Raw genomic sequence first — 11,915 nt, 5'->3', positions numbered from 1 at the left:
CGAGTGGCGCCGCGGGCCGGGCCGGGCCGGGCGGGGGGGCCGAGCCGGGGCCCAGCGGAGCGGGGCGGGCGGGGGAGGTCGTCAAGGCCGGGCGGGGGGTCCCGGCTGCCCCCGCCGGTCCTGCCCGGGCACAGGGGGGTTCAGCGGCTCCCGGGGGTTCGGCCGCGCCGTCCCGCCCGGCTGGGCCGAGCGGCGCTCGGGGAGCGCTGAGCGCCGGGCCCTGCTCTCTCCGCAGGGACGCGCCATCGGCAGCGGCTCCTCCTGAAAGGTTTGTCCGTGTGGCAGCCGGGGACCCCCGAGGGATCCATCCGGGACCCCCAAAGGATCCAACCGGGACCCCCCGAGGATCCACCCCGGGACCCCCAAAGGATCCACCCCGGGACCCCCAAGGGATCCACCCGGGACCCCCAAAGGATCCACCCCGGGACCCCCAAAGGATCCACCCGAGACCCCCCGAGGATCCACCCCGGGACCCCCCGAGGATCCACCCGAGACCCCCAAAGGATCCACACCGGGACCCCCCGAGGATCCACCCGGGACCCCCAAGGGATCCACCCGGGACCCCCCGAGGATCCACCCGAGACCCCCAAAGGATCCACACCGGGACCCCCCGAGGATCCACCCGGGACCCCCAAGGGATCCACCCGGGACCCCCCGAGGATCCGCCCGGGCTGCCCGAGGAGAGGCCGTTGTGATCCCGGTGCGGGGATGGCAGCGCCGCTCTGAGCACGGCGAGGGACCCCCGGGAGCGCAGCGGAGACCCCCCCCGTCCCCAGCTGAGCCCGACCGGGGCTGGTGCGGGTCCATCCCACGGGAGCGCTCCTGGCAGGGTAATGATTTCGCGTTCCTCTTGTTTATTCCCCTCGGAGTAAAGGGAGCGAGTTTTGTAGGAGCGGGGAAGGAAGTGGCTGGGAGGTGGTGGGGACTTTGTGCGTCCCACAAAGGCAGCGCTGCTGGGGGCTCGCGGTGCCAGCGCTTTGTGCCCGAGCTGGTCCTGTTCACATCCTCCCCCCGTGTCCCAGCCGGACCGGCCACAGCCACGTTGTCCACACACGCGTTGGGATGGTGTGTGGTTTTTGTTTGCTCCTCATGGTTCTCATTTGGAGCCCTGCGGTGGGTTTGGCCCTGTAAATGCTCCATCGTGTGTGGCTGGAAGGGGCGAGTTCCTGGGGTTGTGCGCGATCCAGAGAGGAATTATTATTAAATTTAAAATTAGGTTTCACTGTGTCAGCTGTTCCTCGGGAAGGTGTTCCTGAATCACATCTTGCTGCTGGAAAGAAACCCTCATCCTTATTTCCAGCCTAACCACGCTCACGTTCCCCTTACCCACGTATGTCAGTGGGTTCTTTTTGCATCGCTTGCGTCATCCTCCTGAGAATTAAAAAACTGAGACAGGCTCGAAATGAAACCCAGAATGTGACTGACTGGGAGTTTGAGGGGCAGCTCCGTGCCGGTGCTCCCAGGGTCGTTAGCAGTGCTATGGTGGCACTTCTTGTGCTGATGGAGAGGGGACTGGTCAGGTCTGACGTGCTTGTCTGCCCCCAGGAATTTCGGGAGCCTCGTGGGACAGGAGGGAGAACCAGGAGCCAGTTCCTGTTGGGCTTTCCAGGCTGGCTCTGGGCAGCTCCTGGCAGCTCTGGGTGGCCCAGGGCCCCAGGACAGGGGTTTTGGGAGCCCCGAGTGCCCTGTGCTGGAGGGCCTGGGGTTGTGTTGTGGTGCACGTGCAGGAACTGGGCTCTCTCGGGATCCTTTGTGCTCCTTCCTGAGCAGCTGCAGCGAACAATGGCCCTCACAGCTGTCCCGGTTTTATTCCTGGTTGCAGCTTGGAGGGGCGAGGATGGCTCAGGAGACGAACCAGACCCAGGTGCCCCTGCTGTGCACCACGGGCTGCGGGTTCTATGGCAGCCCCCGGACCAACGGGATGTGCTCCGTGTGCTACAAGGAGTTCCTGCAGAGGCAGCAGAGCAGTGACCGGATAAGCCCCCCAGGTAGAGGGTTTTTTCTGAGAAATCTGCCTTAAATTGGGGGTTTGGATGCAAACTCTCTTCAGCAACTGGTACTGGCCACCAGCACGTTCACCCCCTCCTAGAAAAGCCGTGTCTGTCCCTTTCCATGGAGACCCAAGGCTCTAAATCAAAGATCCTTGAGCACTCGTGTTCCCTGTAAGGGGGGCAGTTGTTTCCTTCACGGTCCCATCAGTTTGTGAAGCCCTCTCCCAGTCAGCACCTTCCAGTAAACTGTAAAACTTCACCTGTGCTAATGGTGACCCCACTTTTAGCTGTTCCCTGCTCCCTAAGTTATGTGCTGACTGCTGGGAACCCCATAGATCCCCACAATGGCATTTTATTTGGGAAGAACTGAGTTTGTATAATTTTCTTACCTTAACAGTGTTGACAACCAAAATCCATGTCCTAAAGTTTGTTTCCTGGTACATCCCAGAGCTGGGAACAGAGGGAAGATGCTCTCTCCATTGTGAGCAGGGTTGTGGGTTTTTTTTTGCTGGGAGTTCATGCAGATGCTCCATGAACAGGCTTTGCACAGTGAGAAATTCTTCCCAGATCTCTTCCACAGTTTGTTCCTGAGTGTGATCGTGGCTTTCCTTGAGTTACTCCCCCCAAAATATGCATCAGGAACACGGCTTTTCCTGGCAGAGAGTTTTCTTAGACCCCCCAATTTAGACCCTCAGCTGACACAAACCAACCTGTGTCTGCTGAAGCTGGGAGAGGATCTGGTTCTTCCACCTCAGAGAAGCTGCAGAGTGATGTTGGTTCAAGGTCCAGACTGCCCTGATGTGTTACCCCCACAGAGACCTGGGCACAAATTCGGAGGGGAGGGCGTAGGAATAGAGATATGGGAATGATCCCAGCTGGGGTGTGCCCTCCCAGCTCCAGGAGGGAGCAGGAGCTTAAGGACTGCTGAACACTCCTCCTGCTTTCTCCTTGGCTGTCAAGAACACGAGGAACTTGCTGGCATTTTTCAAAGGCTTTACCAAGACTGGTCTTGTCTCGTAGCTCCCAGTGGTCCCAGCAGCAGCCCCATGGCTTCTGAAGCAATTGCAGAGGGAGACTCCACACCTGAGGATGCAAAAGCCAGGTAGGGGCATAGTCTGGGGGCAGGGGATCTACAGCCCTGCTAAAATCCAGCTCTGGCCCACAGGGGACAGGGTGTCACCTGTCATGTGGCCAAGGGGTAAATGAGCTGGATCAAACTCCTCACTGTGACCCTGGTTTATCTGGAAGATTGAGATGTCCCTGGTGAAGATGATGATGATGTGTAGAGTGAGGTGCCAGGGGGTTGGTAATGAATCAAGTGGTATCTTGGTTCTCTTGGAGCCAGTGCAGCTGCTCTGTCACTGCCTGTGTTCAGCTGTTCAGTCTCTACTCAGTCCTTAGTGGTGGGATTTTTGGGGTTGTCCTGTGCAGAACCAGGAGTTGAACTTGATGATGAACTTGGTCCCTTCCAGCTCGGGATATTGCAGGATTTCAAGTGAAAGCACCTGCTGGTGACCCAGTCTGGAAGCTGTGACAGCAGGATTAGAGATCTCGGGCACGTTTGATGGGAAGGATGTTAGAGCTGCACTGAGCTCTGTCACGTTACAGTCCTGACTCATAACTCTGTTACCCTGTTCCTGGACTTGTTTGGAGCTATAGCCTTGGCTGTGAGATATAATTGGGTACAAAAGGAAACTGAAATCATCACAGGTTCATTCCATGTATGCCTGTAAAGAACTTTGATCCCAGATCTCTAGGGCAATCCCAAATCTCAGGTCTGCTGTACTCCTGACCTACTTCTGAATATAAGGAAATTAACTTTATGGGCTGGAGGTCTCTCCCACATAACTGTTCATCAAAGGAAAACCCTTGTGTTTGCTCTTTGTTCGTTCGCTTGCTGCAAATGCTCCCAGTGCTCAGACTCCTGTGACCCATCAGATGACGGCCATGAGCATATCCAGAGAGGAAACCAGCACTGAGACAGAGGAGTTCAGCAAGACAGAAGAAGCCTCATCAGCATCTTCCTCGTCAGGTCGGTTTGGCCTTTGCACAAGTGTGAGTGACACAAATCTCAGAGTTGGTTTGAGCAGCACTGGCCACTGACCCCAGGGGACAGGCGTCCCCTCACACACCTGGAGAGAGAGCTGAGGAGGAGACAGCTCCTCTGTGAGACAGGAGAGCAAATGCTGTGCCCCAGGGCAGGCTGATAGAGGTGGCTCTGTGGGCTGAGGGCTGAGGAGCTGCCAGCCCCGGCGTCGCTGGCAGGAGGATAATCTTCCATGACGCCTCTCCCGGGGAATGGCAGCGAGCCCGGAGCGGCCCACGGCCTGTCGCTGGCAGCACTCCCCTGCCAGCTCTGAGGGAGGGAGGGACAGGGATCCACCAGAGTTATGGGAGAGAGGAGACGTGTTTGTGACAGTGCCGACACAGTGGGGCCTGGTTGGTGTCACCCCTGTGTTGGGGGTACCTGTCCCTCGAGGGGGTGTTTCCCCCCCAGAGGGATTGGGGAGCACAGGGGGCACTGCCCAGCGGGTACATCCTCCAGCTGATGCCATAACCAGGTGATTCTGCAGAGACACCCTCCTTTGGTTCAGCTGACAGCTTGCACTGAAAGCTAAAAAAAAATCCCAGGAGCTGTTAGTTGCTAAAAAAACTGGCTCTAGTCACTGCACATGACTGTGCATTTTGGGTTTGGTAATCCCTGGCCTGCAAGCCCAGGAGACAATTTACAACAGCGAGGTGAGAGACTGTGTGGTGAAACAGGCTTGGGAGAGCCTGTCCCTTTCTTCTGACTCTGTGGTTTTTAGGAAGCTGCTTAGGGTCAGCTTCACAAAGCTGTCTCTGACTGTTTTGTCTCCTCAGAGCAGCCTGCACTGCAGGTGTGTATCTGTTTGCAGCCAGAGCTCCTCCCTCCTGTTGACTTCTCTAACCTGCTTAGGTACTGGAGGAAATCCTGCTAAGCATCAGTGACCTTTAACAATCTGGCTTTCAGAGCTCAGTTTTCCCTTTGGTAGATTAGAGGCAGTGATGGATATCTGTGTAAAGCATTCTGAGACCTACATATGGGGAACACTTACATAAGAGCCAGCAAAAATAATTAGTAGTACTTACAAGGGGTTAACTATTTTTTTTTCCCTGCAAAGATTATCTGTGGGCTCAGCTGACAGTAGTGTTGCTGTACAGCAGCTGAGCTGTAGTGACTGCCCAGTGGCCACTCCAGCCTTGGATTTAAGGCATTTGAAATAGAAAATGTGAGGCTGTGTGAGGTGTAAGATCTCCGTGGAACGAGGCAGATCTCCCAGTCTGGGGTCTGTCAGCCAGGGCAGTGTGCACACAGAGGGTCTGGCAGAGACCCAGAATTTAGTTAGAGCCTCGAGCACCTCCTGCAGTAATACAAATGCTTGGTTTTATCAAGAAGGGCAGCAAAACTCTTGCCCCTGTTTCAGGTACCCTGCTTGAGATATCCCAGAACACAGCTGAGGGCAAGGCCCCTGCGGAGAAACCCAAACCCAAGAAGAATCGCTGCTTCACCTGCCGGAAGAAGATCGGGCTGACTGGTGAGTCCCTGGCCCTGGGCAAACCTGGCTGTGGCCTCAGCAGTGTGGTGTGAGAGCCCTGGGGGCAGCTCTGTTCGTGCTCTGGTGGTTCAGAGGGGCAGTGGCTGGAGGTTCCCCACAAACCCATCCCCAAGCCGAGGTGCTGCCGGGGGGCTGAGAGGAGAGCTCTGACCTGCGGCAGCACTGGCTGAGGGAGCAGCCTGGGGAACATCCCACTCCCTACTGGGGTCCTGGCAGCCTTGGGATGCAGGATTGCAGAACTGGATGCAGCAGCACCTCTCGGGTTGGTCCTGCTGCTTTGGCAAAAGCTGCCGGAGAGTGAAGGCAGAGCAGGTCGGAGTCGGCTCCTGTTCAGGTCTGTGGTAAAGCTTTTGTAATAGGGACATGGAACGAGTTGGATCCAAATGGAAAATCCCTCTCCAAGACTCACCCCAGTTGTTAATGCTGCCTGATTTCCACTGTTATCTTCCTGAGAGCAGGATGGCTCTCAGCATCCAGCCTGGAAAGCTGGAGAGGGCTGTGCAGGGATGGTGTCAGTGCTATCGATGGGAAAACTGCCCCTGGAAAGTGAAGCAAATAATTTGGCTGTGGTTTGTTCATAAAAACATCATTCCCCTAAATTATCTCTGGCATTTTGTGCTTCCCTGAAAAAGGTAACTCGGGAGCTGTGCAGGTCACGCTGGCCCAGCGGAGCACTCGCCTCTGTAGCTTCCGTAGTGCATCCAGCAGCCAGGGACTGGCTGTTTTCATGGATGTAAGAGGCTTTGGCAAAGTCTGGACTGAGAAATTTGAACCTGAGCTTGCCTGGAGATCTGAGGGTGCTGTCCTAGAATCAGTGTGGGTTTATAAACCTGGAACTGGGCAGGGTAGTCTATGCCCAGCCTTTGGATCTGCAGGGAGGATGGTTTTCCTGGATGAGTGTTTCCTTAAGAACTTCAAGCTGTGAGAACTTTCCTCCTTTAGGATTCAGCTTGCAGAGAAGTCCTGTGTATTCAGGGCATTATTTAGGATAAAATTAGTTTTCTCCAACAGGAGTAAACTGGCACCTCGGAGCAAGGTGTTTGTGGGCTGTAGTTGGAAAGATGAGAAGGGACAGAGCAGGATTCCCTGCCAGCACGATTCCCTGCTGTCCTACAGCACATCCCTGCTCCCTGCCTGAGTTTCCCAGTGTGCTGTGTTGATGGAAGCACTCTGAGCAGCACTGTCCACCAGTGAAGTGACTAAATTAGGAATTTTGAAGCCCAAATAGCTCGAAAGTGATCCCAGTGTGGTGACTGTCCTGCTGCTCACTGCTGGTCAGTCCAGATGCTGCTGTGTGACCCTGGAGAGCTGGACTGGCTCCGAGGGCTCAGCTCCAGCTTGGGCTGCCTGGGGAGCCTGGCCTGGATTAGCAATCTGGCACTGCAGTGCCTGGCATGTCCCTTGTCCCTGGGGAACACAGAGAGCAGCTGCTCTGGGAGCTGTGACAGCTGGGGCTGCCCAGAGCACGAGGAGCTGCTGAGCCAGGGGAAGGCAAAGAGCCACCAGTGTTCTTCCCCCACACTGAGTCCCTTTGGCCTGGGGGGGACAGTGACCCCCTCCCTCCTCTGTGTGCATTGGTGGCGTTTCCTGGCCTGGCAGGAAGGAGCTGGGGGGGGCCCTGCCGCCTTCCTGCCCGGCTGGACAGGGCCTGATGTGGCTTTGTTTGTGCTCTTCCTGCCCTCAGGCTTCGACTGCCGCTGCGGGAACCTGTTCTGTGCCATCCACCGGTACTCCGACATGCACGCCTGCCCCTACGACTACAAGGCAGAGGCTGCCGAGAAGATCCGCAAGGAAAACCCCATCGTTATCGCCGAGAAGATCCAGAAGTTGTGAAGGGGGCCTGAGCAGCTCGAACTGCAGCCAGCAGGGCGGCCTGGTGCTCCTCCCCTTCCTCCCAGCCTCCCTCCTCCTCCTCCCCTCCTCCTCCCGGCCCCAGCGGTGGTGCGAGGGTGACTCCGGCAGCGCACACGGACCGGCACCGGGACATGGGGTCTCCTCGCACCTCCTGGGCAGTCAGTCGGTGTTCCTCCTCTCCCTTCCTGCCTGTCCGACAGCCACAGCTCAGCCGATGTGTTCTCAACCAGCTTCCCAAAGGAAAAGGGGCCGTCCTGCCCCGCTGCTCCAGTGCTAAAGACCTTGGGACTCGCCTCTCTCCGGGTGCTCTGCGGTGTGAGCATCTGGGCTTTCCCTTCCCGGCAGCTCCGAGTCCCGTGAGCCGCCCAGGACTGGTGGCCAGAGTCCCTGAGCAGCCTCTGGACTTTGTTCCCTCTGCCCCACCTCCTGCAATCCCGGGAGCTGGGGGATCCCGGCAGCCAGGCTGCCGTCTGCTCCCCGGGAGGTGTTTGGGCTCTGATGCAGCAAAGTTGATTCCGTGGTTCTGACGCCCCAAATCCCCCTCCCCACCCTGTGTTGGAGAAGCCCTGAGGGGACTGAGCAGCAGGGCTGGCACAGGGGAGTGATTTCGTGGCTTGGAATGACGTGGGCAGGGCAGGACCTTTGGGAAGAGGCTCCGCTCACTGCCTCGTGCCTCTCTCCACAGGGAGGGAGCCAGGGACACCCCTGCTCCAGCCTCCTGTGCTCCAACACCCCTGGAGAACCTCGGCCGCTCCCCCAGCAAGGTTTGTGTCCCCTCTCTCCCCTCCCCTCTCCCCGCTCTCCCTGCCTTCTGCCTTACACGAGTCGCTCTCATCAGGGTTGTGCACAAAGCTCAGGTCCCCACACCTCTGCTTCTGGACCTGTCCCTGCCCCCAGGTGACAGCGGGGTCCCCTCCTCCCCCGGGGGCAGCTCAGGGAGCCCACCCAGCTGCCCTCTCTCCTGCCTCCTCCTCCCTCCCTCATGCTCCAAAAGCCGCACAGAGGGAACTGGGCACAGGGAAAGGCACGTGGAGGGGCTGCAGGGCACAGGAACAGTAACGAGGATGGTCCCGGGGAGGCACAGGCAGGGGCTCAGAAACGCCCATGGAGAGCCCCAGGGAGCAGGGAGAGGTGCTTGGAGAGCTCTGGGCCCACTGAGAGAGTTTCCTGGACTGGTGGAAGACTCAGGGAGGGCTCTGGGGTGCCAGGGAAGGCAGAGGGGGAGCTTTGGGGTACAGTGAACACGCTCAGAGGACTTGAGCACCCCAAAAAGCACCTGAAGGGCTCTGGGGTACTCACACTGGCACACATGTAGGGAGGTTTAGGGAAAGCCAAATGCCAGCTTGGCATCAGCCCACAAGGAGCCTCTGGAGGGCTCTGGGGCTGCTGGGAAGACACAAGGCCTCAGGGATGCAGCACGAGGTGGGGCAGCAGCTCCTGGGGCACAGCAACAGCCACCTCCACACCCGGGGGCTTCCTGGGAATACCAGGAGCAGGGAAGCAGCTGTGGGGCTCTGGTGTTACAAGCAGAGGACCCTGCATGTGTCCCAGGGGACAAGCAGCAACTCTGCCCCACTGCTGGCTGTGCCACCCTTGGGAAGTGTCTGCCTGGGTGTTGGAGAGCAGAGCCCCAGGGAGCAGCAGGGGGAGGATCATGGCCAATCCTTCCTTCCAAGTGCTGTTTTCCTGCCTTTCTCTTGGCAATTGTGGCAGGGATCCTTCAGCAAGGGGGGATCCTCCTGAGTGTTGGGTTTCCCAGTGTGATCCAGCCAGAGCAGTGTGTGCTCTGTGGGCACTGCCGTCCTGCAGTGTTATCAGGAGGGCCCCGACCTCCAAAACTCATGCAAACCCCCCTCCAGCACAGAGAGGAGGGAAGCTGCCCCTTGCCAGCCTTTCCCTCAGGTTTTTGCTCCTGGATAATGTGGACATTATGTCCAGAGCATGCCAGTGGCTGCAGGTGTTACTCCTGGACACCCCTGGGCTGGGTTTGCTGTTGAGGATGATCCATGGCTCTCAGGGGGAGCAGGAATTGCAGCCAGCCCTTGCCTTGTGTTCTCCCGAGGGCCACGAGCTCCAGGGAGGTGCAGCAGCTCCCATGGATCCGGCGGGAAAGCCCACAGCCACCTTCCAGCTTCTCCACCACCCACCTTCTCCCTGTTATTCCCTCCCTCTCCATGAGTGTAAATACAACACAGTCTAGTTTGCTTGGATGCTGTGGGTGCTTTGTTACAGGCAGGGATGTTCTGTGTGGGCCCCACTTGGCTCTGGGCTCTCCGGGGTGGCCCTGGGGCTCTGTGCCTCAGTTTCCCTATGGATAATCCCTAACTCCCAGCACCCAGACTCCTGGGATCTCAACCCCCAGGAGCTGGACTCCAGAGGTCCCTTCCAACCCTGACTACTCTGGGTAAAGTCTGGGATTCTTCCCCCCTGGCCCTGAGTTCCCCCAGATCCCCCTGCTGTGTTCATGGGGCTGGAGCGGGAACAGGGAAGGGGGTTTGGGACAGGCCCCAAACACCTCCCCCCCTCCCTGTGTCCATGCAGGGGGATCTGAGCAGCCTTTGGCACCAGGACTCAGCCAGGCTTTTGGCACTGCCTCCTGTGACATCCTGGTTGGAAAGCTCGGGAATTGTGGGCTGGGTGAGTGGACATTGAGGTGGGTGAAGGACTGGGGGAATGGCAGAGTTCAGGGGGTCCTGATCCAGAATCCAGCTGGGGGCCTGTGGTCAGTGGGGTTCCCCAGACATCAGCTGGGCCCAGCCTGGTCCAACTTATTTATCAGTGACCTGGAAGAGGGAGTGGAATGGACCCTCAGTGTTTGCTGAGACAGAACTGGGGCAGTGGCTGATCCACCTGAGGGCTGAGCTGCCCTTCTGTGGGACATTAATAGTCTGGATAATTGGGCAGAGGGAAACCTAATGAGGGTCAACAGGGGCAAGTGTAGGGTCCTGCTCCTGGGGAGGAACAACCCCACGTGCCAGCACAGGTTTGGGGTGACCAGCTGGAGAGCAGCTCTGTGGGGAGGGACTGGGGGGTCCTGGTGGAGGATGAGTTGTCCACAGCCACCCGTGTGTCCTGGGACCAGGAGGCCAATGGAATTCCCAGAGTGCACTGGGAAGAGCATGTCCAGGTCAGGGAGGGGATCCTGCCCCTCTGCTTGGCCCTGGGGAGGCACATCTGGAGAGCTGTGTCCAGGTCGGGGCTCCACAGTTCAAGAAAGACGAGGAGCTGCTGGAGAGGGTCCAGTAGAGCCACAAAGCTGGTGAAGGGTCTGGAGCACCTCTCTTATGAGGAAAGACTGAGGGAGCTGGGCCTGGTCAGTCTGGAGAGGAGAAGGCTGAGAGAGGATCTCATCAATCCATACAAATATCCACACAAATATCCCATCTGAGAGGGGATCTCATCAATCCACACAAATACATCCAAGGGGTCTCTGAGGACAGTGCCAGACCCTTTCTGGAGGCGCCCAATGACAGGATGAGCAGCAATGTCCATAAACTGAACCACAACAAGTCCCACCTCAACACAAGGCAGAACTTCTTCCCATGGAGGGTGTTCAGAGCCCTGGAACAGCTGCCCAGGGAGGGCGTGGATTCCCTCTCTCTGGAGACATCCCAAGCCCCCCCGGCTCCTGTGTCACCCGCTCCGGCTGCCCCTGCCGCGGCAGAGGGTTGGCCTGGGCGATCCGCAGGGGGCTGTATAAGTTAAACACAACCATCTCGGGGTTCAATGACCGGGGAAGAGCCGGTTTGTGACCCCCCATCCAGCCCGGCATGAGGCCGCGCCGTCTCCATGGCAACGGGGCGCGAAGCGATGGCGTCACTTCCGGCCGGGGGCGGGGCCAGCGCCGCCCCCGCCTGGGAGGCCGCAGCGGCCGCGGGAGCAGCGAGCGGGGCCGGGGGGGCCCGGGGACGATGTGCAGGTACCGGCAGGGCGCGGGCAGGGCGGGGGGGCACCCACTGCCGGGGGGAGGCCGCGCGGTGAGCGGGGGAGAGAGTGCGGGGCCGGTGGGGTGAGGGGGGGGGCACGGGGCGGGGAGGGGAGGCGGTTGGGGGGGGCCGGCAGGGGTCAGTGGGGGGTTTTTGGGGGGCGTCCCACAGCGGTCAGTGGGTGGTTTTTGGGGGGTTCCACCGCAGTCAGCGGGTGGTTTTTGAGGGGGGGTCCCACAACGGTCAGTGTGTGTTTTTGGGGGGTCCCACAGCGGACAGTGGATGGGGGGGGAACTTATCAGTGTGTGTTTTTGGAGGTCCCAGAATAGTCAGTGTGTGTCTGGGGGGGTCCCACAGTCCCACCCTGGTCAGTGTGATGGGGTGGGGGTCCCGTGCCTGTCAGTGGAGGGGGAAGCACCCCCTGCTCAGTGGTGAGGGGGGGTCCCACATGGGGCAGTGGGTGGGTGCAGTGTGGATCCCCCCCTCTTCTGGCTGTTGGGTGGGGGTGCCGTGGTCCTGCAGTCAGTGTGTGTGGGGTGAGGGTCCCACAGTCAGTGTGTGTGGGG

The 11,915-nt window shown here is 58.9% G+C and overlaps 2 protein-coding genes across 2 annotated transcripts in view; both read left to right on the top strand.

Moving 5' to 3' along the window:
• Nucleotides 1-599: 599 nt before the first annotated feature.
• Nucleotides 600-9,633, top strand: LOC113959355 (AN1-type zinc finger protein 5-like). The gene is made up of 6 exons (XM_027668307.1): nt 600-830; nt 1,823-1,988; nt 3,012-3,093; nt 3,905-4,023; nt 5,438-5,548; nt 7,254-9,633. The coding sequence occupies exons 2-6, from the start codon at nt 1,838-1,840 to the stop codon at nt 7,400-7,402; spliced, it is 612 nt and encodes a 203-aa protein (XP_027524108.1). The 5' UTR covers nt 600-830; nt 1,823-1,837; the 3' UTR covers nt 7,403-9,633.
• A 1,629-nt stretch (nt 9,634-11,262) lies between these two features.
• ABHD17A (abhydrolase domain containing 17A) overlaps nt 11,263-11,915 on the top strand; it is a 6,413-nt gene continuing 5,760 nt past the window's right edge. The window contains exon 1 of the mRNA XM_027668320.1: nt 11,263-11,342. The gene's annotated coding sequence lies outside the window, so the exon portion shown is untranslated. The remainder of the gene's footprint in view (nt 11,343-11,915) is intronic.

The sequence above is a fragment of the Corapipo altera genome, unplaced genomic scaffold (assembly GCF_003945725.1).
Source record: "Corapipo altera isolate COAL_440 unplaced genomic scaffold, ASM394572v1 138, whole genome shotgun sequence".
NCBI classification, from domain to species: Eukaryota; Metazoa; Chordata; class Aves; order Passeriformes; family Pipridae; genus Corapipo; species Corapipo altera.
Note: the sequence above shows the minus strand (reverse complement) of the source record. Positions and strands in the feature narration are given on the sequence as shown.

What these genes read in the sequence shown, in the direction of transcription:
- LOC113959355 (XM_027668307.1), top strand. Translation starts at nt 1,838, where the DNA reads ATGGCTCAGGAGACGAACCAGACCCAGGTGCCCCTGCTGTGCACCACG. An exon ending in TGACCGGATAAGCCCCCCAG is followed by an intron (nt 1,989 to 3,011) that starts GTAGAGGGTTTT and finishes CTTGTCTCGTAG; the next exon opens with CTCCCAGTGGTCCCAGCAGC. An exon ending in ATCAGCATCTTCCTCGTCAG is followed by an intron (nt 4,024 to 5,437) that starts GTCGGTTTGGCC and finishes CCCCTGTTTCAG; the next exon opens with GTACCCTGCTTGAGATATCC.